Raw genomic sequence first — 27782 nt, 5'->3', positions numbered from 1 at the left:
GCTATTTGGCGCCACCTGGTGGCTAAAAGTAGTCATTCAAATGGAATGTAAGGTAATACTTATAAATGCCGACATAAGAGGTCAAGCATTCACACTCATCACTTAGTGAATTGATCTTACCAGTAGGCTAAAGCACAACAGTTTCAAAAAAATGCATTATACACTGTATAATTGTAAATGCTAAACAGTACTGAATCTTACATACAAAAACCAAACTACCAGCTTGGTAACTGACTTTAATATAACCAAGCCCAAACAACTTTAATCAAGTGTTGGACAAGACACTTTGCTTCTTGTCTCAACAAAGCCTCAATAGTGAAGTTATGCCTTGGGCACCTTTATAATGCATGTATGAGAGATAACGTTCCAAGTAAAGACATACCAAACCAATAGACCTACTACATCAGATACTTCTGTGCGTTTTATTTGGACTTCCCAGTTTGACATCTTATCATAGTTGGACTAAAACAAACAAAGACTTCATCTGTTACCTCAGAAGAGTACAATCATGTCTCAATTCACAGGGTGAGCAGTTGGGGGGGCATGGCATACAAATTATTTTTCATACTCACACACGGGGCTATTACAACCCCTCAGGATTTCATTCATGTTCACTCATTTGAAATCAAAGAAAATTATGTACACAGATGAAGGTCAAATTTCAATACAATTCTTTTACATCCTATTCCTGTGATAAGACAGTGATGCCAACACCCCCTTCTCAGAGAGAGATGGAATGGACAGGGGAAAGAGCGCGCAGAGATAGAAGAGAAAAAGCAACTTAAGGCCATCATAAAGGAGAGAATATGTATGTAGAATTACTGAGATACTGAAATGTGTCCAGATGTGACAAGCTGTCAGCAATAACGTACAAAATCCATCACTCATAGCAACCTCCGGCCTCCAATTCAGTTCCTCCATTTTCCTCTCTCCATCTCCACCTCTCTCATTCAGACTCTCTCTACCACTCTTCCATTCAGGACATTGTCCCCCACTCCTCTCATCTCTTCACTGGAAGAGTAGGCAGAGGAGAGGGTGAGGAGGGGTGTGGGGGTTGGTGAGTCCCAACGGTATGTTTAGTATCGGTAATATGGACTCCTCGACCGGGAACGGGACCTCCTGGAAACCCGAGAAAAGAGTGAGTGAGTCTCAGGTGACAGTGCTTTTTAAAAATTTAACTAAAACTTCCATATTTCTGTCGAGCACACATGGTCTAAGTGCAGCACTGCTGTAGAGTATTGAGACTGACAGTGTTAAGCCTCATCTGTTTCTGATGTACTGAGACTCCGGGTTCAGTTTGTCCCCACTCCCCAATACCACAGCCGGCCTGGCAGGCCACACACTCCCCAGGGAGGACTAGGGACGAGGGGGCCTAACATTAGCACTGACAGCCTTCTGTGAGAGTATGCATGTTTTTGATTGGGACAAAAGAGTTTGAATGTGGGTGCGTGTGAGGGAGAGAGAACACATTTGAATAGGAGTGTGTGAAAGGGAGAGAGAGGAGGAGAGAGAGAAAGGAACAAAGAGAGTATGTCTGTCCTGTGAGTCACAGATAGAACACTGGAGATCATGAGCGTTACAGAAAGGGGAAATATATTCATAAGCTCAACATTGTGTTAAATCACTCTAAACTGTATATGGACTTCAGTGATCTTACACTTCCCCATCGCAGGGCGAGAAAGAGTTGTGACAGAACGCAGAGGGACAGTACGATGTGCTACTGAGATAAAAGTGCGTGAGAGGCAACATCCTTCCTCAAGAGGAGAGACTCTTGTGGTTTTTCACATACCTTCTGGATGAGCTGTGGTCACGACCTGAGGGACAGACAAGAGGACAGACATCGGTGAAGGAATGACCACCAACACAACAGCCCGCCAGAAAGTTCAATAACAACACTGTCACAATTAGTACTGAGCCACTGTGCCATAGTGAAAAACATTTTTTGGGGGTGTATTTTCTTACCTTTTAACTCTGCGCTGTTGGGAAATGGCTCGTAAGTGAGCATTTCACAGTAAGGTCTACTGTTGGCCTGTTGTATTTGGCACGTGACAAATCAAATTTGATTTGACTTGACAACTAGTACTGAGCCACTATCACAGGCTTATGGGCTGCGTCCCGATTCGACACCCTTTTCCCCAAAGTGTGCAATTGAACACTTCCCGTCATGGATTTAACAATGATATAACAGTAAGGGGTGACTCACTGAACTCACCATATTTCGATGGGGAGGGCGAGTGGCTTTGTCGTCCGTACTGTCTCTCCCACTCGTCCCTCTCTTTCTCCCGACGCTCACGCTCCCTGGAACACACACCACCGTTTAACCAGAGTCATACGGCACCACAATGCAGCATCACACACACACACACACACACACACACACACACACACACACACACACACAGTCTTACTTCATGCGGATCTTGCGTGCCATGGCTCTGAGCTCTCCCTCGCGCTCCTGTAAAGTCAACAGCCATGAGGGCCAATGGCAGACGACAACATATATATCAAAGGACTGTCTTAGGGGTAAACTGTCTGTTTCAAGAAACTTCACACATTATGCTATAATTGGGGGGGCTGGCTAGCAGTTCACAAACACAATTCCACACGCACCGCTCGCTTATTTTCCTGCTGAGTGACTTTCGCCTGGGCTGCTTTCTTATCCGCCTTGGCTGAGGGAGAAACAGAAGAGCAGAGGAAGGATGAATATGTACATACAAACACAGCATCAAGGAGTTGTAACTGACCAAACAGAGTCCAGTCTTGTCTACTCACACTGCCTGTTGAGGGCCTTCTGCATGCGTATCTTCAGCTTCTCCTGCGGGGTCATCTTGGGCTGTAAGAGACAGGCGCGCATCAGCACACACACTCGCAGGGCAGGAGCGCAGGGTGTGTGCGTGTGTGTGAAATTAAGGGGACACGGTTGGTCAGGGGGGGGGTATAGAGTCGTAAATAACGTGAGCCGTTTGTCATCTCCTGTCCTGTTTTCTGCTGGACTGGTAGATCCGGCTACGTGTGGCGAGGAGGCCCGAACTCCGTGACCCGCAGCTGTTGTACCCAGTAGCAGGACAGGATCACATTACATGGAACTGGACTCTTAAGTATTACATGCCTTATGCATTTCCATGTATATAACATGTGAATGTTGTGAGGACAGCTAAGGGTAAGAGAGTTGGGGGGGGGAAGAACAGAACAGTCTGGCAAATGTTGACCACAAGTAGCGCCAGCAGCCCTCCCCTCCCCTGCACATTCCCTGCTTACACTCCCTGGCCAGGTTGGAATTCAGCTCGTGGATAGACAAGCACACATTACAGGCCAAAATGCCTACAGAATTCATTTACCCATCCCTCTAACGCTCGCTTTCGATTCAGCAACCCGGATGTATTCCTTTCCCTGTGAATCCCCTGTACTGGAGCGGTTCATATCAAAGAATAGTGTCTCTAAAGGGAACGCAGCAGGTAACAGTGTGTGCTGTTAAGCCCTGGGTGGAGAGGCGTGGTGGTGTATTTCTCCTGCCTGCTCAGACAAGCCCAGCCCCCCCCCCACCGCTCTGCTGTCCACGTCAGCTGCATGCACCTGAGAGCTCCGACCTCACTACATAGCAGGGGTGTGCTTAACAGCCTTAAATGACCTCTCCTGAGTCGCCTTCACTTAGGCTGATCTGAAACATAGGCGATTTTAAATAAATATAGAGTATGCCTACCAGTACGTTGCCTTCACTTATCTAGTTCTTTTACTGTCAGCGCAGATGAAAGAATGGAGACGAGGAGAGGAAGCCACTTAAGACTATTGGAATGCACCCAGACTCTAGACTACTCTCTCCCTCCTTTACTCTTATATGGCTTCCTTTACTACTACTTTGCTTTGACTTACCCAGTCCTTTCAGATCAGTGGTGATGGAAGAGAGGAAACAAGGAAAGGAGACAAGGAAAAGAAGCCATTTAAGAGCCTCTGACAATGACATATCAGTGCTTTCCCCTCAGTCTTAGGGCACTAGCTTTACAACGGGTTGTCGACCTGTAGAGTGAAACGCCTCATTGAGATTTAGGGGGGCACACCTCTCCTCACACACACACACACACACACACACACACTCTCTCTCTCTCTCTCTCTCTCTCTTTCTCTGGTCTGACCGCAACACCCTCCATAGCGCAGTAAGAGCCGCAGAATACAGCAACATCCATAAAACAGACAGATACATAAGTGACAGAAACGGTGCTGGGAACACAAGTCCATTCAGGGATAAGGAGGGGAAAGAAGTGTCAGATAAAGTCTCTGTCATACTCCACTCTGCGATGTAGGTTCTGCCCTTTCGAGGTAGGCTAACCCTGCAACCACACTCTAAACTGAGTAGAGAAGGGTTTAACTCTACACTGCATTCAGGGGGAGGTAAGGTCACCAGTTACAATGGAAGCTCCACAGAGAGAGGCAGTCAAAAGACATTTCATATGATTTCCATTCTCTGTGTGCACAGTGGCATTCGGGGGGGGGGGGATTCCCAGCCTGATGGACAACCAGCTCAGCCTGTCAGGGGTGAGGGAGGCGTAGACTTTAGCAACAAACCCAGCTAGATCAAATTCTTACTGACTTTGGCAGCTCCTGTCTCTTTACCACCCGGAGTATCAGGCCTGGAGGGAGAGAAAGAAAGAGAGAGGAGAGGGAGAGAGAGAGAAAGGGTGAAAAAGAGAGAGGGAGGGAGAAAAGTAGGGCTGAAAATGTCACCATTTCTCATCAGAGAGCTCCTACTGTAGGACAGACTTGGGAAAATATTAGCTACCTATTTGCTGTTTGTTTTAAACTGCACATGAGGGTGGAGGCTGTGTGTGTATGTACATATTTGTGAGTCTGTGTGTGTATGTACATATTTGTGAGTCTGTGTGTGTGTTTTAGAGGTCTTCACGGATCTACCTGTACCCGATTACCAGAGACCCAATCCCGGACCTGAGCGGGTCCGGATCCAGAATACTAAATATCACGGGTCTGGGTCGGATCTGATTGTCACTGGTATCAGGTACGTGTAATTTTAACGGACTTGTCTGGAAGGACCCGTACAGATCTGAACGCAACTGCTGCAGTAGAGAGAGAAGTTGTAGAATTTATGTTGCTGCGCTTGTTTTTCACGAGAGTGGCACGTACAGCTTGTCGTTGGCCAATCATAAGACATCAAAGCGGCAATAGGCTACAGTCACATAGCCTCCGTGTGGGGCAAAAGTGAGGCGATATCTAATCAATGAAAGATGGAATTAAAACGATGGAATTAAAAGTTAAAGGAGACGGGTCGGCTATAACGACCAAGAGCCAACAGGTAGGCTGCTACTTAATAATCTGAATGGAGTTGCTGCTATTTGTAACTGTGCAGGACGAGAAAGCGCACGCGGCCTCAATTAGTCTAGGAAGCTAGCTAGCTTAACTAGCGTATCCCTGTTTGATGCAGTCAAGACAGGTACGACGTAAAGGAAGCATTGCACTGTTAGTCTACACCTGTTGTTTACAAAGCATGTGACAAATAACATTTGATTTGTAATCATATTGAATGATGAATAATCTAGCTATGGCAGAGTACCTTATGATAAACTGTAGACCACACTATCTACCAAGAGAGTTCTCATCTATATTATTCGTAGCCGTCTACTTACCACCACAGACAGATGCTGGCACTAAGACCGCACTCAATGAACTGTATAAGGCCACAAGCAAACAAGAAAATGCTCATCCAGAAGCGGCGCTCCTAGTGGCCGGAGACTTTAATGCAGGCAAACAAATCAGTTTTACCTCGTTTTTACCAGCATGTCACATGTGCAACCAGAGGAGAATTTTTTAAAATAAAATAAAACTCTGTACCACCTTTACTCCACACAGACGCACACAAAGCGCTCCCCCACCCTCCATTAGGCAAATCTGACCATAACTCTACCCTCCTAATTCCTTCTTACAAGCAAAAACTAAAGCAGGAAGTACCAGTGACTCGCTCAATACGGAAGTGGTCAGAGGACGCGGATGCCACAGGACTGTTGTGCTAGCACAGACTGGAGTATGTTCTGGGATTCATCCAATGGCATTGAGGAATAAACCACCTCAGTCATCGGCTTCATCAATAAGTGCATCAACGATGTCGTCCCCAAAGTGACCGTACGTACATATCCCAACCAGAAGCAATGGATTACAGGCAACATCCGCATCGAGGAGCGGGGCACTAAACCGGACTCCTGTAAGAAATCCCGCTATGCCTTCAGACGAACCATCAAACAAGCAAAGAGTCAATACAGGATTAAGATTGAATCCTACTACACCGGCTCCGGCGCTCGTTGGATGTGGCAGGGCTTGAAAACTTATGGACTACAAAGGGAAACCTGTACGCGAGCTGCCCAGTGACGCAAGGCTACCAGACAAGCTAAATGCCTTTTACGCTCCCTACAAGGCAAGCAACACTGAGGCATGCACGAGAGTACCAGCTGTTCTGGATGACTGTGATAACACTCTCGGTAGCCGATGTGAACAAAACCTTTAAACAGGTAAACATTCACAAAGCCGCGGGGCCAGATGGATTACCAGGACGTGTACTCAAAGCATGCACGGACCAACTGGCAAGTGTCTTCACTGACATTTTCAACCTCTCCCTGACTGAGTCTGTAATACCTACATGTTTCAAGCAGACCATCATAGTCCCTGTGCCCAAGGAAGTAAAGGTAACCTAATGAAGCAATCTCAATCGCACTCCACACTGCCCTTTCCCACGTGGACAAAAGGAACACCTATATGAGAATGCTGTTCTTTGACCCCTTCTAGAGCGGCACCCCTCTCTTGCATTATCAGCTCTGGCTAATAAAGTAGCTTAAATATGTACTTTTCTGCTGCTTCCCTCACTCAGATCCGACCAGATCTATATGGAATGGGTCTAGTTGGTCTCGGGTCTGTTCGGAACGGGTCTTTCTATTTGAAATTGTATTTCTGCATATCGGGTCCGGGTGGGAAAGCCGCAGGCCTATTTCGGAATGGGTTCAACTTTTTCAACCCGTGAAAGACCTCTAGCGTGTTGATGCGTGCGTGTTTGTGAGCGTACAGGTGTCAGTGGACTCACTTTCTCAGCTTGTCACAGAGAGCAGTGGCAGAGGGCGGGCCTCCTCTGTGTGAGGGGGAGGGGGAGCAGCTGGGCTGGGGGGACTGGGAGGGGCTAGGGCTGCTGCTGACCCCCCTCCGATGCCCTCCTGAAGTCCGCCTACCCCCCCCGGGCCTGGCACGGTCCCCCTGCCGAGAGTTAGAGCTGGACCTGGAAGGAGAACAGAAGGATGTGATCAGCACAACATCGAACAGTCCACCAGTTTATTTTAGTGTACAAAAAAGAGACATTGAGTTCATGATTTACTGAGTTTAGAAAAGTCTTCTGGTTGTCTGGGCTGCCTTACCGTGTGCATCTGCGTGCTGCAAAGCGACGACCCACGTCCCTGTCTCTGTCCCGTTCTCGCTCCCTGTCCCGGTCATTGGAGCGTGACTGTGTCCGGTCGTATCTCCTCCGTGACCCCCCTCCTCCGTTGGCTCCTCTGCCCCGGGACCGTGAGTCGGAGCGCCGCCTCGACCGGGAATGTCGTCCATCCCTCCCTCCTCCATGGCGTCTGTCGCGGCGTGAGTGAGAGGAGGAACGAGAGGAGGAGCGATGAGTGGAAGAGTGGGAGGAAGAGGAGGAAGGGCTGGAGGAAGAGCGGCGTCTGCTGAACAGAGAGACACACAGATGTGTTTAGCGACGACCCACGGGCTGCTCTAATCCTGTCTGCTTTGACTCAGTTTGTATTTCTGTTTTGATCTACTTCATTTCTTGTTAGGCTGCTAGTAATACTACAGTACCGTACATTGTTTTTGGTCATATCATCATCATCATGTAACCACACACAGGTAGAGCTCAGGACTTTTTGCTACTTTGTGAACCATACCGAACAGACAGATGGCGTACATGCAATATACGTTCCCTTACCTCATGGTGCCTTTAAGAGAGTGGTACTAAGGTGTATAGGGCAGCTTTAAATGTTAAGAGCTACAGTACCAGTTAAAGGTTGGACTGGTACCAGTTAAAGGTTGGACTGGTACCAGTTAAAGGCCTTTTCTTTATTTGTACTATTTTCTACATTGTAGAATAATAGTGAAGACATCAACATTATGAACACATGGAATCATGTGGTTAAAATAAATTAATATTTTTTTGTTTTTGGTTAAGTGTTCAACAAATCAAAATATATTTTATATTATTTGAGACTCTTCAAAGTAGCCACCCTTTGCCTTGATGACCGCTTTGCACACTCTTGACAATCTCAACCAGCTACATGAGGAATGCTTTTCCAAAAGTCTTGGACTTCCCACATATGGGTTGAGGTCAGGTGATTGTGGAGGCCAGGTCATCTGATGCAGCACTCCATCACTTTCCTTCTTGGTCAAATAGCCCTTACAGAGCCTGGAGGTGTGTTTTGGGTCATTGTCCTGTTGAAAAACAAATGATAGTCCTGCTAAGCGCAAACCAGATGGGATGGCGTATCACTGCAGAATGCTGTGGTAGCCATCCTGGTTAAGTGTGGCTTGAATTCTAAATATATCACAGACAGTATCACCAGCAAAGCAACCCCCACACCATCACACCTCCTCCTCCTACATGCTTGACGGTGGGAACCACACATGCGGAGATCATCCGTATACCTACTCTGCATCTCACAAAAACACTGCGGTTAAAACCAAAAACCTCAAATTTAGACTCATCAGACCAAAATGACACATTTCCACCGGTCTAATGTCCATTGCTCGTGTTTCTTGGACCAAGCAAGTGTCTTCTTATTGGTGTCCTTTAGTAGTGGTTTCTTTGCAGCAATTCGACCATGAAGGTCTGACTCACGCAGTCTCCTCTGAACAGTTGATGTTGACATGTCTGTTACTTGAACGCTTTGAAGCATTTGTTTGGGCTGCAATTTCTGAGGCTGGTAACTCTAATAAACGTATCCTCTGCAGCAAGAGGTAACTCTGGGTCTTCCTTTCCTGTGGCGGTCCTCATGAGAGCCAGTTTCATCATAGCGCTTGATGGTTTTTGCGACTGCACTTGGAGAAACTTTCAAAGTTCTTGAAATGTTCTGCATTGACTTACCTTCATGACTTAAAGTAATGATGTACTGTCGTTTCTCTTTGCTTATTTGAGCTGTTCTTGCCATAATATGGACTTGACTTTTTACCAAATAGGGCCATCTTCTGTGTGAAAATCTCTCATCAAAGCAAAGGGCGGCTACTTTGAAGAATAGAAAATATATTGATTTATTTAACACTTTTTTTGGTTACTACATGATTCAATGCGTGTTATTTCATAGTTTTGATGTCTTCACTATCATTCTGCAACGTAGAAGGGGGAAAAAAAATGTAATGATTAGGTGTGTCCAAACCTTTGACTGGTACTGTATGTGATCTCATTGATTTACCATAACACAGAATAACATGCAGAATTTGCTGTTTGTGACGCACAAACTAATTACGCATCTCTAAAATGTCACACTACTTGAATTGTAAGCTATTCAAGTCAAACAAACTAACCTAAATCTGAGCTCCACTTCACCTACCAAATCTCTATAGCCCAAATCTCTACAGCTGTAGTCACTGAACAGCAACATGACTGACAGGAGTAAACAACCAATGGAAAGCAGAAGGGGAAAGCTACCGACCGGGAGCCCCTGCTATGACCTGCGGGGTGTTGCAGCAAGTTGGCGGGAGTGTGGCCGGAGTGGACAGGGGGTGGAGCTTGGGTTGCCGCGGCAGCCTCCTCGTCACTGCCTCCAAAGCTGGTGATGAATGTGATCTTCTCTGGGCCTGGGGAACGGGAGCGGGACCGTGACTCCGAACTGGACTCCGACTGGGGCCTGAGGGGGAGAGGACGGAGGTCAAATCAAATAGGGGTGCTTATATTTGTCCTGCTTCACACATGTACATTCATGTAAACTGTACAAGTGTGTGGTGTAAAATGGAAATGTCTTTTTTGCATATCCCACTCCCCCTGAGACACCTTCAGAGATTGGGGTCAAGGCCAGGGATCAGCCATTATTGGCAGCGACCCTGGAGCAATTAGGGGTAAAGGAAAATTCCACTCAAAAACGATATTTTGTTATTTGTTTAATTAGTCCACTGGTGTGACAGCAATCAAGTTAACATATAGAACTTTAAAAAATACAGAACGTTTCGTAGTATGATGCACTTCGCATCAAGGGCAGATTTCTACCTAGTCGGCTCAGGTATTCAAACTAGCTCTAACCGCTAAGCTACCTGTCACGCTGCCAGAGGGGAGAATCATCAGTGCCATCTCTACTGATTAAAAGTTTACCTCAGCCTCACGAGCAAGCAGTTCATCATGAGTTGTTAGCACTGATCAAAAGGATGACTGTGCCATTACTTTCCTTGTCAAAATATAGTATTAGATGGACGTTTAAAAAGTGAAAAACTTAGAAAGTAAAATGGTTGGCCTCCCACTCACCGTTTGTAGGGATCGTAGGTTGGGCTGTCTCTCCTGGCATAGCTGGAGATCATAAACAGAGAAAGGGTTTAAAGAGGTGTGACAGTGTGTCTCGCACCATGTGTGTGCTACACATTGGTAGTGGATGAGGTGAGTTACCTCGTATGGTATACATTGTTATTTTTTCTAAAATCAGGGTTGGGGGTCAATTCCATTTCATTCTATTAAATTCACAAAGCAAACCAATTTTCATATTTTTTATTTAACTAGGCAAGTCATTTAAGAACAAATTCTTATTTACAATGACGGCCTACCCCGGCCCTAACCCGGACGACACTGGACCCTAAACCCTGGTATCAACTGCTGTTTACCTGGGTGGGCTGATCTGTCTGCCCTTCAGTCTCTTCTCTCTGAACTCCCTCCTCTGTCTGCGAGAGCGACGGCCCTGAGGGTCACACACAAACACCCTCAGTGACATGATCAGGGGAAAGCATAGGCCTACCAACAATCATTGACACGACAGCAACACACCGGACACACACACACTGATTCTTTCTTACCGAGTACATGGCCTTCTCTGCCTCCAGAGCCTTGGCGTGTTTAATGGCCTCCACCTCATCCTTGTCTTTCCTCAGCATCCTGTCAAACAGTCGGCCAGTTAACATACAGTGTGTTTAACAGCAAACATTTGAGTTTTACCTTTGCTAAAAAGACGCAATGAAAGCAACTTATTTAATAGAAACATAGCCATTTCCATTGACTCCAGCGATAATGCAATGTCAACACATACAATTTTTTGCCAAACACAATGGAAGCAGGCAGACTGACCTTACAAAATCTCCCTCTGCCATTCCATATGGATTGGCCATCTTGTTCAGATCCAACTCCTGCTCTGTGTTGAGCTCGTCAACGTCCACCTCCACGTCTGAAAACACACGCACACGACAGTGGTATGAGAAAATAATACATAATCACATTCCACATACATTACCATTTACTGGGCTTTTAAAATTTTATTTCACCTTTATTTAACCAGGTAAGCTAGTTGAGAACAAGTTCTCATTTACAACTGCGACCTGGCAACACTGGCTTGTTCATCATTGCAGTCAACATGCTGCATTATGGGTAAATTGTGATTGAACTACAAATAATAATTTATTACATTTTTTGATGCAAGGCCATTTGTAGATCAGTCCGTCGGCAGCAGGCTGCAAAGCCGAATAAGCCCCATGTCCATCCAACCCGACAACTCATACTTGCTTGAGTGAGAAGGTATTGGGACTCACCAATGTCTGGGATGCCCTCGTCCTCCTCCGATTCGCTGTTCTCAGAGTCATCCTCCTCCCCTTTCTCTTCCTCCTCCCCAGGCTCCGTAACAGTGCTGTCCTCGTACGTGTAGCCAATGGTAGCCTTCTCTTTAGCAAGCCTAAACAAAAGGGAGGGGCTTATTAATAATCAACACAATCTGTAAATTAGTGCATACTTCTAGAAACCATATAGAATGTGAAAAGATGGGATAGGACTAACTTTTTCTTCTCATCCTCATTTGGCCTCTGCAGGCCACCATAGAGCTCGTCCATTTGGATCTGGTACAAACACTGCTCCTCAGAGACTGCAGAGGGACAGCGGGAGGTTAGAGAACACAGAAAAACAACATACCCACTGGGAGGGAGGCACAAGAGACATGGCATTACCAACACCGGCGGATACTCACTGCTGGCAAAGTCGTTCTGCACTAGGCCCCTGTAACGCTCATAGTTGCACTTCCTCTCCTCCGACTCCTGTTCTGGGGTGCTGCAACCCAAACGCAACACTTCAATATGTTTCGCGAAAAACAGTGGTCCCACGAAACACATTTGACCTTTCATATCACATTTCATCAAACCACAACAAAACAACCTGTGTGTGTAATAATACACATCAGTGAACACGCCATACTAGCGGCGTAATAAGGTAGGAAGTCTGAAGGAGAGAGCTCAGTCACACTTACGCTGTGCTGAGGAGCGGAGGGGTGTAGGTGAGTATGAAGTCCAGGTGTGCCCTCACGTCAAACCTGTCAATCATGTTGTTGGCGTCTCCCTGCCAGGGCATCCTGCAGCAACAGAGAACATAACATACCGATTAGTGTTCTCAGGTGGTGCCACGGTGTGCAGAAAGTACGTTTGTGTGTTATGTCATGCGTTTGCGTATGTAAAAGCAAGACATGGTGGCGCGTATGCATATGCATGTCATGTGTTGTTGTATGCGTGTTTCTCTTCTCACATGTTGATGGGGCTTTCTGCGGCGAGCGCCACGGCCGAGTCCAGATGGATCTTATAGGCCCGGCCGTGAACCTGAAGGAACTGAGCCGGGTCCTTTTTCTGTAGAGGAGAGGAAAGGGTGAAAGGGAGAACACCAGAGCATGGGGAATCTTCATTCAGTAAATCACCAACCCTGGTCCTGGAGAGCTACAGGGTGCAAAAGGCTTTCGTTCCAGCCCAGCACTAAAACACCAGATGATATGAAGTTCTGCAGATCTTGATGATTAGTGTAACGGGCTATGCACAAGAAAAGCAAAGCAGCGCGCTGGGGCGACTTACGATCTTCTCGTAGTACTCTCGCCGGCGCTCGCCGCGGCGTTTGTAGTCCACCATCATGCCGCGCAGCTTGCGCTCATGTTTGCGGGCCTCCTGCCACATGACGGCTCCGCTGGGTGTGGGGGCGCGGCGGGGCACGGTGGCTGTGAGGAGACAGGACAGAACCAATACCATATTACACTGAACTAAAATATAAAAATGCAACATCCAACAATAAAGACTTAACTAACAATACCGGCGTTACAGTTCATATAAGGAAACCAGTCCATTGAAATAAATTCATTAGGCCCTAATCTATGAATTTCACATGACTGGGAATACAGATATGCATCTGTTCGTCACAGATACCTTAAAAAAAATGTTAAAGGTAGGGGCGTGGATCAGAAAACAAGTCAGTATCTGGTGTGACCATCATTTGCCTCATGCAGCGTGACACATCGCCTTCGCATAGTTGATCAGGATGTTGATTGTGGCCTGTGGAATGTTGTCCCACTCCTCTTCATTGGCTGTGCGAAGTTGTTGGATATTGTCAGGAACTGGAACATGCTGTCGTACTGTCGATACAGAGCATCCAAGCGTGCTCAATGGGTGACATGCCTGGTGAGTATGCAGGCCGTGGAAGTATTGGGACATTTTCAGCTTCCAGGAATTGTGTACAGATCCTTGCGACATGGGGCCGTGCATTATCATGCTGAAACACGAGGTAGATGAATGGCACGACAATGGGCCTCAGGATCTCGTCACGGTATCTCTGTGGATTCAAATTGACATTGATAAAATACAATTGTGTTCGTTGTCTGTAGCTTATGCCTGCCTATACCCTAACCCCACCATGGGACCGGTGTTCACGTCAAACCGCTCGCCCACGCAACACCACACGCTGTCTGCCATCTGCCCGGTAAAGTTGAAACCGGGATTCATCCGTGAAGAGCATGCCAGTGACCACTGAAGGTGAGCATTTGCCCACTGAAGTCAGTTACGACACCAAACTGCAGTCAGGTCAAGACCCTGGTGAGGACTACGAGAACACAGATGAGCGTCGCTGAGACGATCTCTGACAGTTTGTGCAGAAATGATTTGGTTGTGCAAACCTACAGTTTCATCAGCTGTCAGGGTGGCTGGTCTCAGGCAATCCTGCAGGTGAAGAACCTGGATGTGGAACTCCTGGGCTGGTGTGGTTACACGTGGTCTGCGGTTGTGAGGCTGATTGGACATACTGCCAAATTCTCTAAAACAATGTTGGAGGCGGCTTATGGTAGAGAAATTAACATTCAATTCAGTGACCTGGCAGGGTAGGAAACACATCCGTCCCGCTGACACAGAACACGGGGGCCCCTCAGGGGTGCGTGCTTGGTCCCCTCCTGTACTCCCTGTTCACCCATGACTGCATGGCCGTGCACAACTCCAACACAATCATTAAGTTTGATCACTGATGACGATAAGAAGCTTATAGGGAGGTCAGTGACCTGGCAGTGTGGTGCCAGGACAACAACCTTTCCCTCAACATAAAGGAGCTGATCGTGTACTACAGGAAATGGAGGACCGAGCAAGTCTCCATCCACATCGACAGGGCTGTAGTGGAGTGGGTCGAGAGCTCCTCGGTGTCCACATCACTAAGAAATTAACATTCCACTTGAAAAAAGGTCAAGAAAGAGGATTTACACCCACCAGCTCCAATTTTTCTGAAATCGTTTCTGTAGTTAGAAACATAAGATTAGCATTCCTGAAACATTCTTTTGTTGAAATATATTTTGATCTGAGAAATTAAGCTAATTGATAACACTCAAATTGGATCTTTTAATTTATAGGATTCATATAATCTTCAATAAATATAGTACACAACATCTGATTTGGACTATAATTCTTCCTAACAATGTGTAAGACATGAGGAATCGAATAAATTGTCAACAGCCAGCCCCAGACCACCCACACCAATCCCACCCCAACAACCAGTATACAGTATCAATTCTCTATGTCTGACTAGTCAAATTTTATTGGTCACATACACATGGTTAGCAGATGTTATTGTGAGTGTAGCGAAGTGCTTATGATTTTAGATCCGACAGTGCAGCAGTATCTAATAGGTAATATCTAACAATTCCACAACAAAACCTAATACACACAATCTAGTAAAGGAATACGATGAGAATATAAGAAAGTATAAGAATATAAGTATAAAATATATGGATGAGCAGTGACAGAGCAGCTAAGATGCAATAGATAGAAGGATATAGTATACAGAGGGGCAAAAAAGTATTTAGTCAGCCACCAATTGTGCAAGTTCTCCCACTTAAAAAGACGAGGCCTGTAATTTTCATCATAGGTACACTTCAACTATGACAGACAAAATTTGAAAAAAAAAAAAAAAAATCCAGAAAATCACATTGTAGGATTTTTTTATAAATTTATTTGCAAATTATGGTTGAAAATAAGTATTTGGTCACCTACAAACAAGCAAGATTTCTGGCTCTCACAGACCTGTAACAACTTCTTTAAGAGGCTCCTCTGTCCGCCACTCATTACCTGTATTAATGGCACCTGTTTGAACTTGTTATCAGTATGAAAGACACCTGTCCACAACCTCAAACAGTCACACTCCAAACTCCACTATGGCCAAGACCAAAGAGCTGTCAAAGGACAACAGAAACAAAATTGTAGACCTGCACCAGGCTGGGAAGACTGAATCTGCAATAGGTAAGCAGCTTGGTTTGAAGAAATCAACTGTGGGAGCAATTATTAGGAAATGGAAGACATACAAGACCACTGATAATCTCCCTTGATCTGGGGCTCCACGCAAGATCTCACCCCGTGGTGTCAAAATGATCACAAGAACTGTGAGCAAAAATCCCAGAACCACACGGGGGGACCTAGTGAATGACCTGCAGAGAGCTGGGACCAAAGTAACAAAGCCTACCATCAGTAACACACTACGCCGCCAGGGACTCAAATCCTGCAGTGCCAGACGTGTCCCCCTGCTTAAGCCAGTACATGTCCAGGCCGGTCTGAAGTTTGCTAGAGAGCATTTGGATGATCCAGAAGAAGATTGGGAGAATGTCATATGGTCAGATGAAACCAAAACATTACTTTTTGGTAAAAACTCAACTCGTCGTGTTTGGAGGACAAAGAATGCTGAGTTGCATCCAAAGAACACCATACCTACTGTGAAGCATGGGGGTGGAAACATCATGCTTTGGGGCTGTTTTTCTGCAAAGGGACCAGGACGACTGATCCGTGTAAAGGAAAGAATGAATGGGGCCATGTATCGTGAGATTTTGAGTGAAAACCTCCTTCCATCAGCAAGGGCATTGAAGATGAAACGTGGCTGGGTCTTTCAGCATGACAATGATGCCAAACACACCGCCCGGGCAACGAAGGAATGGCTTCGTAAGAAGCATTTCAAGGTCCTGGAGTGGCCTAGCCAGTCTCCAGATATCAACCCCATAAAAAATCTTTGGCGGGAGTTGAAAGTCCGTGTTGCCCAGCAACAGCCCCAAAACATCACTGCTCTAGAGGAGATCTGCATGGAGGAATGGGCCAAAATACCAGCAACAGTGTGTGAAAACCTTGTGAAGACTTACAGAAAACATTTGACCTCTGTCATTGCCAACAAAGGGTATATAACAAAGTATTGAGATAAACTTTTGTTGTTGACCAAATACTTATTTTCCACCATAATTTGCAAATAAATTCATAAAAGATCCTACAATGTGATTTTCTGGATTTTTTTTCTAATTTTGTCTGTCATAGTTGAAGTGTACCTATGATGAAAATTACAGGCCTCTGATCTTTTTAAGTGGGAGAACTTGCACAATTGGTGGCCGACTAAATACTTTTTTGCCCCACTGTACATTATATACAAGTGAGATATGTAAACATTAAAGTGACAATGATATCAAGGTCAATGATATCAAGTCTGTAGGTAGGCAGCCGCCTCTCTGTGCTAGTGGTGGCTGTTTAACAATCTGATGGCCGTGAGATAGAGATTGAAAAACAGCTTCTCTGTCCCAGCTTTGATGCACCTGTACTGACCTTGGCAGGGTGAACAGGTAGTGGCTCGGGTGGTTATTGTCCTTGATAATCCTTTTTGACTTCCTGTAACATCGGGTGTTGTAGGCGTCCTGGAGGGGAGGTAGTTTGTAGAGGTCGACCGACTATGATTTTTCAACGCCGATACCGATTATTGGAGGACCATAAAAGGCGATACCGATTAAAATCGGCCGATTTTTTATCTATTTATTTGTAATAATGACAATTACAACAATACTGAATGAACACTTATTTTTATTTAATATAATACATCAATAAAATCAATTTAGCCTCAAGTAAATAATGAAACATGTTCAAGTTGGTTTAAATAATGCAAAAACAAAGTGTTGAAGAAGAAAGTAAAAGTGCAATATGTTCCAGGTAAAATACACTGCTCAAAAAAATAAAGGGAACACTAGAACAACACAATGTAACTCCAAGTCAATCCCACTTCTGTGAAATGAAACTGTCTACTTAGGAAGCAACACTGATTGACAATAAATTCCACATGCTGTTGTGCAAATGGAATAGACAACAGGTGGAAATTATAGGCAATTAGCAAGACACCCCCAATAAAGGAGTGGTTCTGCAGGTGATAACCACAGACCACTTCTCAGTTGCTATGCTTCCTGGCTGATGTTTGGGTCACTTTTGCTGGCGGTGCTTTCACTCTAGTGGTAGCATGAGACGGAGTCTACAACCCACGCAAGTGGCTCAGGTAGTGCAGCTCATCCAGGATGGCACATCAATGCGAGTTGTGGCAAGAAGGTTTGCTGTGTCTGTCAGTGTAGTGTCCAGAGCATGGAGGCGCTACCAGGAGACAGGCCAGTACATCAGGAGACGTGGAGGAGGCCGTAGGAGGGCAACAACCCAGCAGCAGGACCACTACCACCGCCTTTGTGCAAGGAGGAGCACTGCCAGAGCCCTGCAAAATGACCTCCAGCAAGCCACAAATGTGCATGTGTCTGCTCAAACGGTCAGAAACAGACTCCATGAGGGTGGTATGAGGGTCCGACGTCCACAGGTGGGGGTTGTGCTTACAGCCCAACACCGTGCAGGACGTTCGGCATTTGCCAGAGAACACAAAGATTGGCAAATTTGCCACTGGCCCCCTGTGCTCTTCACAGATGAAAGCAGGTTCACACTGAGTACATGTGACAGACGTGACAGTCTGGAGACGCCGTGGAGAACGTTCTGCTGCATGCAATATCCTCCACCATGACCGGTTTGGCAGTGGGTCAGTCATGGTGTGGGGTGGTATTTCTTTGAGGGGCCGCACAGCCCTCCATGTGCCCGCCAGAGGTAGCCTGACTGCCATTAGGTACCGAGATGAGATCCTCAGACCCCTTGTGAGACCATATGCTGGTGCGGTTGGCCCTGGGTTCCTCCTAATGCAAGACAATGCTAGACCTCATGTGGCTGGAGTGTGTCAGCAGTTCCTGCAAGAGGAAGGCATTGATGCTATGGACTGGCCCGCCCGTTCATCCGACCTGATTCCAATTGAGCACATCTGGGACATCATGTCTCGCTCCATCCACCAACGCCACGTTGCACCAGACTTTCCAGGAGTTGGCGGATGCTTTAGTCCAGGTCTGGGAGATGATCCCTCAGGAGACCATCCGCCACCTCATCAGGAGCATGCCCAGGCGTATTAGGGTGGTCATACAGGCACGTGAAGGCCACACACACTACTGAGCCTAATTTTGACTTGTTTTAAGGACATTACATCAAAGTTGGATCAGCCTGTAGTGTGGTTTTCCACTTTAGTGTGACTCCAAATCCAGACCTCCATGGGTTGATAAATTTGATTTCCATTGATCATTTTTGTGTGATTTTGTTGTCAGCACATTCAACTATGTAAAGAAAAATGTATTTAATAAAAATATTTCATTCATTCAGATCTAGGATGTGTTATTTTTGTGTTCCCTTTATTTTTTTGAGCAGTGTATGTGCCATGTAAGAAAGCTAATGTTTCAGTTCCTTGCTCAGAACATGAGAACATATGAAAGCTGGTGGTTCCTTTTAACATGAGTCTTCAATATTCCCAGGTAAGAAGTTTTAGGTTGTAGTTATTATAGGAATTATAGGACTATTTCTCTCTATACCATTTGTATTTCATTAACCTTTGACTATTGGATGTTCTTATAGGCACTTTAGTATTGCCAGTGTAAAAGTATAGCTTCCGTCCCTCTCCTCGCTCCTACCTGGGCTCGAACCAGCAACACAACGACAATTAGCGCGCGCTAACTAGCTAGCCATTTCACTTCTGTTACACGAGCCTCATCTCGGGAGTTGATAGGCTTGAAGTCATAAACAGTGCAATGCTTGACGCACAACGAAGAGCTCCTGGCAAAACGCACAAAAGTGCTGTTTGAATTCATGTTTACGTGCCTGCTTCTGCCTACCACCACTCAGTCAGATACTTGTAAACTCAGTCAGATTATATGCAACGCAGGACACGCTAGATAATATCAACCATGTGTAGTTAACTAGTGATTATGATTGTTTTTTTATAAGATAAGTTTAATGCTAGCTAGCAACTTACTTTGGCTTACTTCATTCGATTAACAGGCAGCCTCCTTGTGGAGTGCAACGAGAGAGAGGCAGGTCGTTATTGCGTTGGACTAGTTAACTGCAAGGTTGCAAGATTGGATTCCCCGAGCTGACAAGGTGAAAATCTGTCGTTCTGCCCCTGAACAAGGCAGTTAACCCGCTGTTCCTAGGCCGTCATTGAAAATAAAAATGTGTTCTTAACTGACTTCCCTAGTTAAATAAAGATTAAATAAAGATGTAGTAAAAATAAAAAAATCAATAAAAATACCGCGCCCAAAAATACAGATTTCCAATTGTTATGAAAACCTGAAAATCGGTCCTAATTAATCGGCCATTCCAATTAATCGGTCGACCTCTAGTAGTTTGCCCCTGGTGATGGTGCTGTCTGCACAACGCCTCTGAAGAGCCTTGCGGTGCAGTTACCATACCAGGCGGTGATACAGCCCGACAAGATGCTCTCAATCGTGCACATGTAAAAGTTGGTGAGGGTTTGTCACCGCCTGGTCACTTTTTTTCAGCCTCCTGAGTTGAAGAGGGGCGCTGTTGCGCCTTCACCACATTGAGTGCGTGGACCATTTCAGTTTGTCTGTAATGTGTATGCCAAGGAACTTCAAACTTTGCACCTTCTCCACTGCTGTCCCGTCAATGTGGATAGGGGTGTGCTCCCTTTTCTGTTTCCTGGAGTCCACGATCATCTCTTTTTTTGCTGACATTGAGTGATAGGTTGTTTTCCTGACACCACACTCCGAGTGCCCTCAACTCCTCACTATTGGCTGTCTCATCGTTGTTGGTAATCAAGCTTACCACTATTGTGTCGTCTGCAAACTTGATGATTGAATTGGAGGTGTGCATGGCCACGCAGTCATGGGGGAACAGAGAGTACAGGAGGGGGCTGAGCACACACCCTTGTGGGGCCCCAGTGTTGAGGACCAGTGGAGTGGAGATGTTGCTTCCTACCTTCACCACCTGGGGAGGCCTATCAGGAAGTCCAGGACCCAATTGCACAGAGCAGGGTTAAGACCCAGGGTCTCAAGCTTAATGATGAGTTTGGAGGGTACTATGGTGTTGAATGCTGAGCTGAAGTCAATGAACAGCATTCTTACATAGGTATTCCTCTTGTCCAGATGGGATAGGGCGGTGTGCAGTGTGATGGCGATTGCATCTTCTGTGGACCTATTGGGGTAGTAAGCAAATTGAAGTGGGTCTAGGGTGACAGGTAGGGTGGAGGTGATATGATCCTTAACTAGCCTCTCAAGGCACTTCATGATGACAGTCATTTAGTTCAGTTACCTTAGTTTTCTAAGGAACAGAAACAATGGAGGCCATCTTGAAGCATGTGGGGACAGCAGACTGGGATAGAGAGAGATTGAAGTTGTCCGTAAACACACCAGCCAGCTGGTCTGTGCATGCTTTGAGGACGTGGCTAGGGATGCCGTCTGGGCCAGCAGCCTTGTGAGGGTTAACACGTTTAAATGTTTTACTCACATCGGCCATGGAGAAGGAGAGCCCACAGTCTTTGGTAGCGGGCCTAGTCGGTGGCACTGTATTGTCATCAAAGCGCACAAAGAAGTTGTTTAATTTGTCTGGAAGCAAGACGTCATTGTCCGCGAATGGGGCAAGATTTCTTTTTGTAATCCGTGATTGTCTGTAGACCCTGACACATACATCTCATGTTTGAGCCGCTGAATTGCGACTCCACTTTGTCTCTATACTGACACTTTGCTTGTTTGATTGCCTTACGGAGGGAAAACTACACTGTTTGTATTCGGCCATATTTCCAGTCGCCTTGCCATGATTAAATATGGTGGTACGTGCTTTCAGTTTTGCGCGAATGCTGCAATCAATCCACGGTTTCTGGTTTGGGAAGGTTTTAGTAGTCACAGTGGGTACAACATCTCCTATACACTTCCTTATAAACTCACTCACTGAGACAGCGTATACGTCAATGTTATTATCCGAGTCTACCCGGAACATATCCCAGTCCATCGAAGCAATCTTGAAGCGTGGCATCTGATTGGTCAGACCAGCATTGGATCGACCTAAGCACGGACGCTTCCAGTTTGAATTTCTGCCTATAGGAGGGGAGCAACAAAATGGAGTCATGGTCAGATTTGCCAAAAGGAGGGTGGGGGAGGGCCTTGTATGCATCTCGGAAGTTAGAGTTGCAATGTTCGAGCGTGTTACTTGCTCATGAACAGCAATCGATATGCAGATATAATTTAGGTAGACTTGTTCTCAAATTAGCTTTTTAAATGCAGCCTGAGGATATATAGTTTCCAGTTTGCAAAGAATCCAGTGAAGTTCCTCGATGGCCGTCTTGCTATCCGCTTGCGGCGGGATATACCCGGCTGTGACGATAACCGAGGAGAGTTCTCTTGGGAGATAATACGGTCGGCATTTGATTGTGAAGATTTCTAGGTCAGGTGAACAGAAGGACTTGAGTTCTTGTATGTTGTTACAATTACACCATGAGTCGTTTATCATGAAACATACACTCCCGCCCTTCTTACCGGAGAGATATTTATTCCTGTTGGCGCGATGCACTGAAAATCCCGTTGGCTGTATGGACTCCGACAGCATGTCCCCAGCTAGCCATTCTTCCGTGAAACAGAATATGTTACAATCCCGGATATCTCTTTGGAAAGCAACTCTTGCCCTGATTTCGTTGACTTTATTAACTAGGGACTAGACATTAGCGAGTAGTATACTCGGCAGCGGTGGGTTGTGTGCGCATCCGAAGCCTCACTAGAAGACTGCTCCGGCACCCTTTCCTCTGGCAGTGTTGTTTTTCTGAGTCAGCCTCTGGAATCAGTTCAAATGCCCTGGGAGGTGCAGACAAAGGATCCACTTTGGAAAAGTCGAATTCCTGGTTGTGCTGGTAAGTTGACGTCTCGCTGATATCCAATAGTTCTTCCCGGTTGTATGTAATAACACTTAAGGTTTTCTGGGCTAACAATGTAAGAAATAATACATTAAATAAACAAAATACTGCACAGTTTCCTAAGGACTAGAAGCGAAGCTGCCATCTCTATCGGCGCCATCTTGAATACGTAGCATGGAGCTGCTACTTGAAGTATTGCTTCTTCATACTATGTAATATATTCCCTGTGAATCTGTTGATGCTTTTTTTACCCTGTTTGGAGAAATTAGCCATTGAAGTCGCTGGCATTATTTACCATAAATTTGTGTGAAGGTACCACGTTATGCCCACTAGATTCCACTGTTCCTGCTACTTTTATCCATTTTGCTGGGCTGGGTTTCCCAAAAGTATCGTAGCACTAAGATAGTCTTTCGTCCATTTAGTTTCAATGGAATTATCACATATTGGTAATAATTGAATCGAAAAAGATATGACTGCAATTCAATGGTTTATAATTGTATTATTTTATTAAGGTTGTCACAACATTTTAGTCACTAGCCCATTTCTCAATTAAAGTTCTGGGCTTGTAGGAAAAGTCCTCATAGGAGAATTGCACCAAATGGATAGCCCTCTCAGAGAGCTGCCATTTGTTGGTCTATTCAAGGAGAGTTGGGTTGAAGCATTAGGTTGCTAAGAAAATGACAAACGGAATTGCTTTGACAGGGGACTGGCTTTGCCACACAATTGACCACATCATGTATTTTCATCATGAGCAAAAGCTATTGGTTTTCTACACAAAGTTGCTAAGAAAATGTTGTGATTCATTTAATAAACACAAGAGACCAGCAAAATGAATAAAAGGGTGTGGAGGCAGTAGAAGGAACAGCGGCATCTAGTGGGCAAAACATGGTACGTTCACACTAATTTATGCTAAATAATACAAGTGACTTTAATGGCTAATTTCTCTAAACAGGGAAAACGTCATCAGATTCACAGGAAATAGGCTACATCACAAAGGATTAAGAAGCAATACTCCAAGCTGCAGCACCATACTACTTGTCAAACATAGAGAGCTGATCCTGCATACTGGTTGTTGGGGTGGGATTGTTGTGGGGTCCGTGGGTGGCTTTTGACCATTTTATTGGATTCCTCGTGTCTTACTCAATGGTAGGGAGGAGTTTGATCTTAATCGGATGTTGGGTACTACATTTGTTGAATATTGTGTGAATACTATTAATTAAAAAGGGACAATTTGGGTGCAATCAATTAGCTTAATTTCTCAGAGATCAAATTAGATTACAACCAAATAAAATTTCAGCAATGCTAATCTTATGTTTCTAACAAAAGAAAACATTTCCGAAAAATTTGAGATGGTGAGTGTCATGGTTTGCTGAAATGACATGGTATGACCCATGGTCCACACACACCAACAGTAGTAAAGAAGACACGACAATGCCTCTTCCCCCTCAGGAGGCTGAAAGGATTTGGCATGGGATCCTCAAAGTTTTACAGCTGCACCATTGAGAGCATCTAGACTGCCTGCATCCCTGCTTGGTACAGCAACTGCTTGGCATCTGACTGCAAGGCACTACAGAGGGTAGTATATACGGCCCAGTACATCACTGGGGCCGAGCTCCCTACCATTCAGGACCTCTATACCACGCGGTGTCAAAGGAAGGCCCTGAGAATTGTCAATGACTCCAGCCACCCAAGTAAGACAGACGTTTATCTCTACTACTACACAGCAAGCAGTAACGATGCATGAAGTCTGGAATCATTAGGACACTGAACAGCTTAAAAAAATAGTTAACCAAACAGCTACCCGGACTCTCGGCATTGACTCATCACATACGCTGCTGTTACTGCTTATCACCTATTATGTTGCCTAGTCACTATACCCCCACCTATATTTGCATATCTACCTCAATTACCTCATAACCTTGCAAATCGACTCGGTACTTGTACCCCGTTTAGCAAAGTTATCGTTACTTATTGTGCATTTCCTCGTGTTACTATTTTTCCCGTAAGTAAGCATTTTACTGTTAGTCTACACCTATTGTTTACGTGACATGTGACAAATACACATTTATTTTGATTTGAGACCTGCCCCTACAACCCATTGTAGCACAACCAAAACATGGTGAACACCGTTTATCACTAAACGTACAAGTGTAGCACGCTAGCTAACGTTAACCTAGCTATCATAGTAGAGCGAGAAGTACGGCGACATTTGTTTTGCAGACTTAAAACACAGTGTCTGCAGAAAATGCGTTTTAGCTTCTTGAATTTCCTAGCTACTAAGCGCAATGACTGCTGTCCCAATAACGTGAGCTAGCTAGCCGCTTAGCTCTTTCTTAGCTAATTAGTCATTAAGCTAACTAGCAATGATGGCCTCCATGTGTGGTTGGGAATAATGCACTCGAAAGATTGTGTATAAATACAGTACATGCCAACATTAATTGAGTTGATTTATTTGGCACATATTAGGATACCTGTTTTTGTAGACCTCCAACACACACTTGAAATTGTTTCTCCAAATTGTTCGGCTGAGCGATGGCAGCCGATATCATCCCGTCACACCTCCTTCAGACCGGAAGCCCACTCTGCGTTTGCGGGATGTTGTCAAAGTTGTGTGTTGTTTATTTTTCTTCTTCTTTGGTATTATGGCGGTCCGCAAACAAATGTTATAGGTGCATGCCGCCATCTACTGTGTTGGCTGTGCATCAGCCTGCTTTTCTGTAGTATAAATTCATTACACTTTGTGAAAAAAATTGCCCTACCAGCTAACCCTGCACCCATTTAAACCGCAACACTATTCCACTACTTTGGCCCTGTCTGATCCTACTCCAGGCCAGCAGCCTGGGAGGACGGGACACTATTGTTCAAAACATCTTAACCAATTTTCCTGCAGTAAAATCTCACACACCCAAGTACTTCTCCTCAGCTGCCATCAAAATCAAATCAAATTTTATTGGTCACATACACATGGTTAGCAGATGTTATTCCGAGTGTGGCGAAATGCTTATGCTTCTAGATCCGACTTTGCAGCAGTATCTAACAGGTAATCTAACATCACAACATCTATCCTCTGGGATTTACGTTCCATTCCTGGGGTACAATTGATGACCATGGCCTTGAATGCCAAAAAAAACACCTTACTGAAGCACATGTTATTCCTATCACTCTCTATTGGCTTCGGGCTACTCACATGGATCCTCTTAGGATCCCTGACCCTGGACCCATCTTCCTCTACTACTCTCTTCACTGCCTCGGCATATGGCACCTTCTGCACTACTCTGATCCTGGCAACCTCAACCTGCCTTTCTCTCACCAGACACCTCTGATCTCCAGCACCATGGGTACCTCTACAGATTACACTCACAACTTTTCCCACCGATAGTACACATTCCTTTGTCTCATGTCCTTCTGCACACTTCTCACATCTAGGAATATCCCTCCTACACACTGCTGCCACCTGACCATAAGCTTGACACCTCAAACACTGTAACGGATTCGGGACAAAAGTGCTCACTTAACTTTATCTGGTAAAGACTCAAAACTCAGTAGTACAGACAGTGTCTTCTTTGTTTCACCGAGCTCTCTACGAGTGTAACTGACAGTTAGACTTAGAGGTTATGTTGTTGTCCTTTGTTTGAATTGTTTACGTGTATGCTGTGCAGGGGAAATAATAAGACAAGCGGAACTAAGTAGCTAATACTGTTGTAACGGGGATCCTTATTGTAGCAACACACTTTTGGAGGGAAGGCGCTGTGTTAGCTAAGTTTTCATGTCATCGGGTGTAGTTCATAAAGGTTGCAGTGTGTATGTTGGGATGAAGTGTGAATTCATGCCAGGAATAATAAGTGTGAAGTTTGATTTCCTCCCTTCTGTAATAAGCAGCCAATGAGGTATTTTTCCTTTATTCATGTGTTTAATATGATACTGTTATAGCGCCGGTTAAACTGTTATGTATGTAAGCACTTCAGAATTATACCAAGTTAATAAGTCACTCGTAAGATAAGAAGGTTGTAAGAGTGTGCTTAACTGTATTTTTCATTTACTTTATAGTTCTCACGGAAGGTGATAATTCTGACTAAAACTACAGAATAAAGCCGCCAGTTAAAATCAAGGAACAGTTGTGCTCGTAGTTACTGAAGAGAGCTACAGTGAGACGAGTCTGCATCGCACCAAACAGAGGGTGTCACAGACACAGGGAATCTTCAACTTCAGTTGATCCTCCTCAATACTTAACGTCACTCCAGTTATCACTCCTTTCACTCCTTTCCCCAGTCGCATGGTTTAGAGCGCACGCTCCCTCTGGAAGGCAGAAATGCAAAAAATCAACACGATTCCACTTTGAGTGCCTTACAATGACCAAACATTCCCCAAACTTTTCTCCACCCAACCTGACACCACATATGGATCTGCCAGAAGACAAGGATCCATTCTCTCCTAAAAATCTCACTCCCACTGGGCCAGAATCAGGATGAGGCTCAAACTCAGCGGTCTTCACAAAAGTTATTTTTGATCCACCACTCCATATTCACTGAAAACATGTTCCAATTTTCTCCTTTTTTTCCCCCTGTCAGCCATCTTCTCCTTCATCAGATCTTCCAGAAGGCTTGTGCATTCCCCCATCTCCCCATCTCATGGCCACTGGTGTGTAGTTTTTCAATTCTGAAATGTTATATGCCGAATAACACAGAGTTTCTTCGCAAGACTTCCGGGAACATCGCAAGACTTCCGGGAATGCTTGCGAAACACACCAAGCAGACCAGGCTGGGATTTTGGGTTTAAGAAGTCAACGAGAGAAGGAAAACATTATTCCATAGTTGTTCATTTTCTCTAAATCTAAAGGCACAACCTAGATTCTAGCCAATGTTTTAAGTAGTTGAACATGTTATTACTCAGACCTTGTGAAGGTGACAAACTGACATGTTTTCATTTTCGTCAAAAACAACTTTATATCGGAGTGCCTTTGATGTGACGGCCTGCACGTGAACAGTTAGGCGCGAGATGACCGTTAGACCCGATGACGTGCTTCTGTGCATGAACTTAGCTAGCCAACGTCGCTATGACATCGACTACAAGCGTGATCAGGGATTTCTACTGGAGAAGCAGTTCCTGGCGTACTGTCTTTGCTAGTAAAATGGTTGTGTTTTTAAAGATACATAGGACTGAAATATATGTTTTGGAAATATGAACATTCATGAAAAGGGCTCTAACCTAAATGGCAGTCTCTAAAAGGCCACAGGCCTCTACGGGGAGTTTAGTCCTCGCGTGCATAATCCTATCCGGCATGACA

The 27782-nt window shown here is 45.2% G+C and overlaps 1 protein-coding gene across 3 annotated transcripts; it reads right to left on the bottom strand.

Moving 5' to 3' along the window:
• Nucleotides 1-392: 392 nt before the first annotated feature.
• On the bottom strand, nt 393-25105 carry LOC112244690 (CLK4-associating serine/arginine rich protein). Of its 3 annotated transcripts, none has more exons than XM_024412429.2 (21): nt 24970-25105; nt 13042-13181; nt 12725-12822; nt 12453-12554; nt 12177-12256; nt 11990-12074; nt 11749-11888; nt 11291-11387; nt 11023-11101; nt 10834-10907; nt 10484-10525; nt 9681-9875; nt 7401-7703; nt 7076-7264; nt 4586-4625; nt 2773-2833; nt 2611-2669; nt 2409-2455; nt 2213-2298; nt 1790-1814; nt 393-1119 (listed from the first exon to the last, which is right to left on the bottom strand). In XM_024412429.2, the coding sequence occupies exons 2-21, from the start codon at nt 13138-13140 to the stop codon at nt 1077-1079; spliced, it is 1944 nt and encodes a 647-aa protein (XP_024268197.1). In that variant the 5' UTR covers nt 13141-13181; nt 24970-25105; the 3' UTR covers nt 393-1076. The 3 variants fall into 3 exon arrangements, 2 of the variants coding, with proteins under 2 accessions (XP_024268197.1, XP_024268198.1); XM_024412430.2 differs by having other exon boundaries at nt 7401-7700; XR_006078646.1 differs by lacking the exons at nt 393-1119; nt 1790-1814 and having other exon boundaries at nt 2221-2298; nt 4582-4625.
• Nucleotides 25106-27782: the final 2677 nt, after the last annotated feature.

Source organism: Oncorhynchus tshawytscha, linkage group LG13, assembly GCF_018296145.1.
Source record: "Oncorhynchus tshawytscha isolate Ot180627B linkage group LG13, Otsh_v2.0, whole genome shotgun sequence".
NCBI lineage: Eukaryota > Metazoa > Chordata > Actinopteri > Salmoniformes > Salmonidae > Oncorhynchus > Oncorhynchus tshawytscha.
The sequence above is the reverse complement of the archived record's forward strand: the minus strand, read 5'-3'. Positions and strand labels throughout refer to the sequence as shown.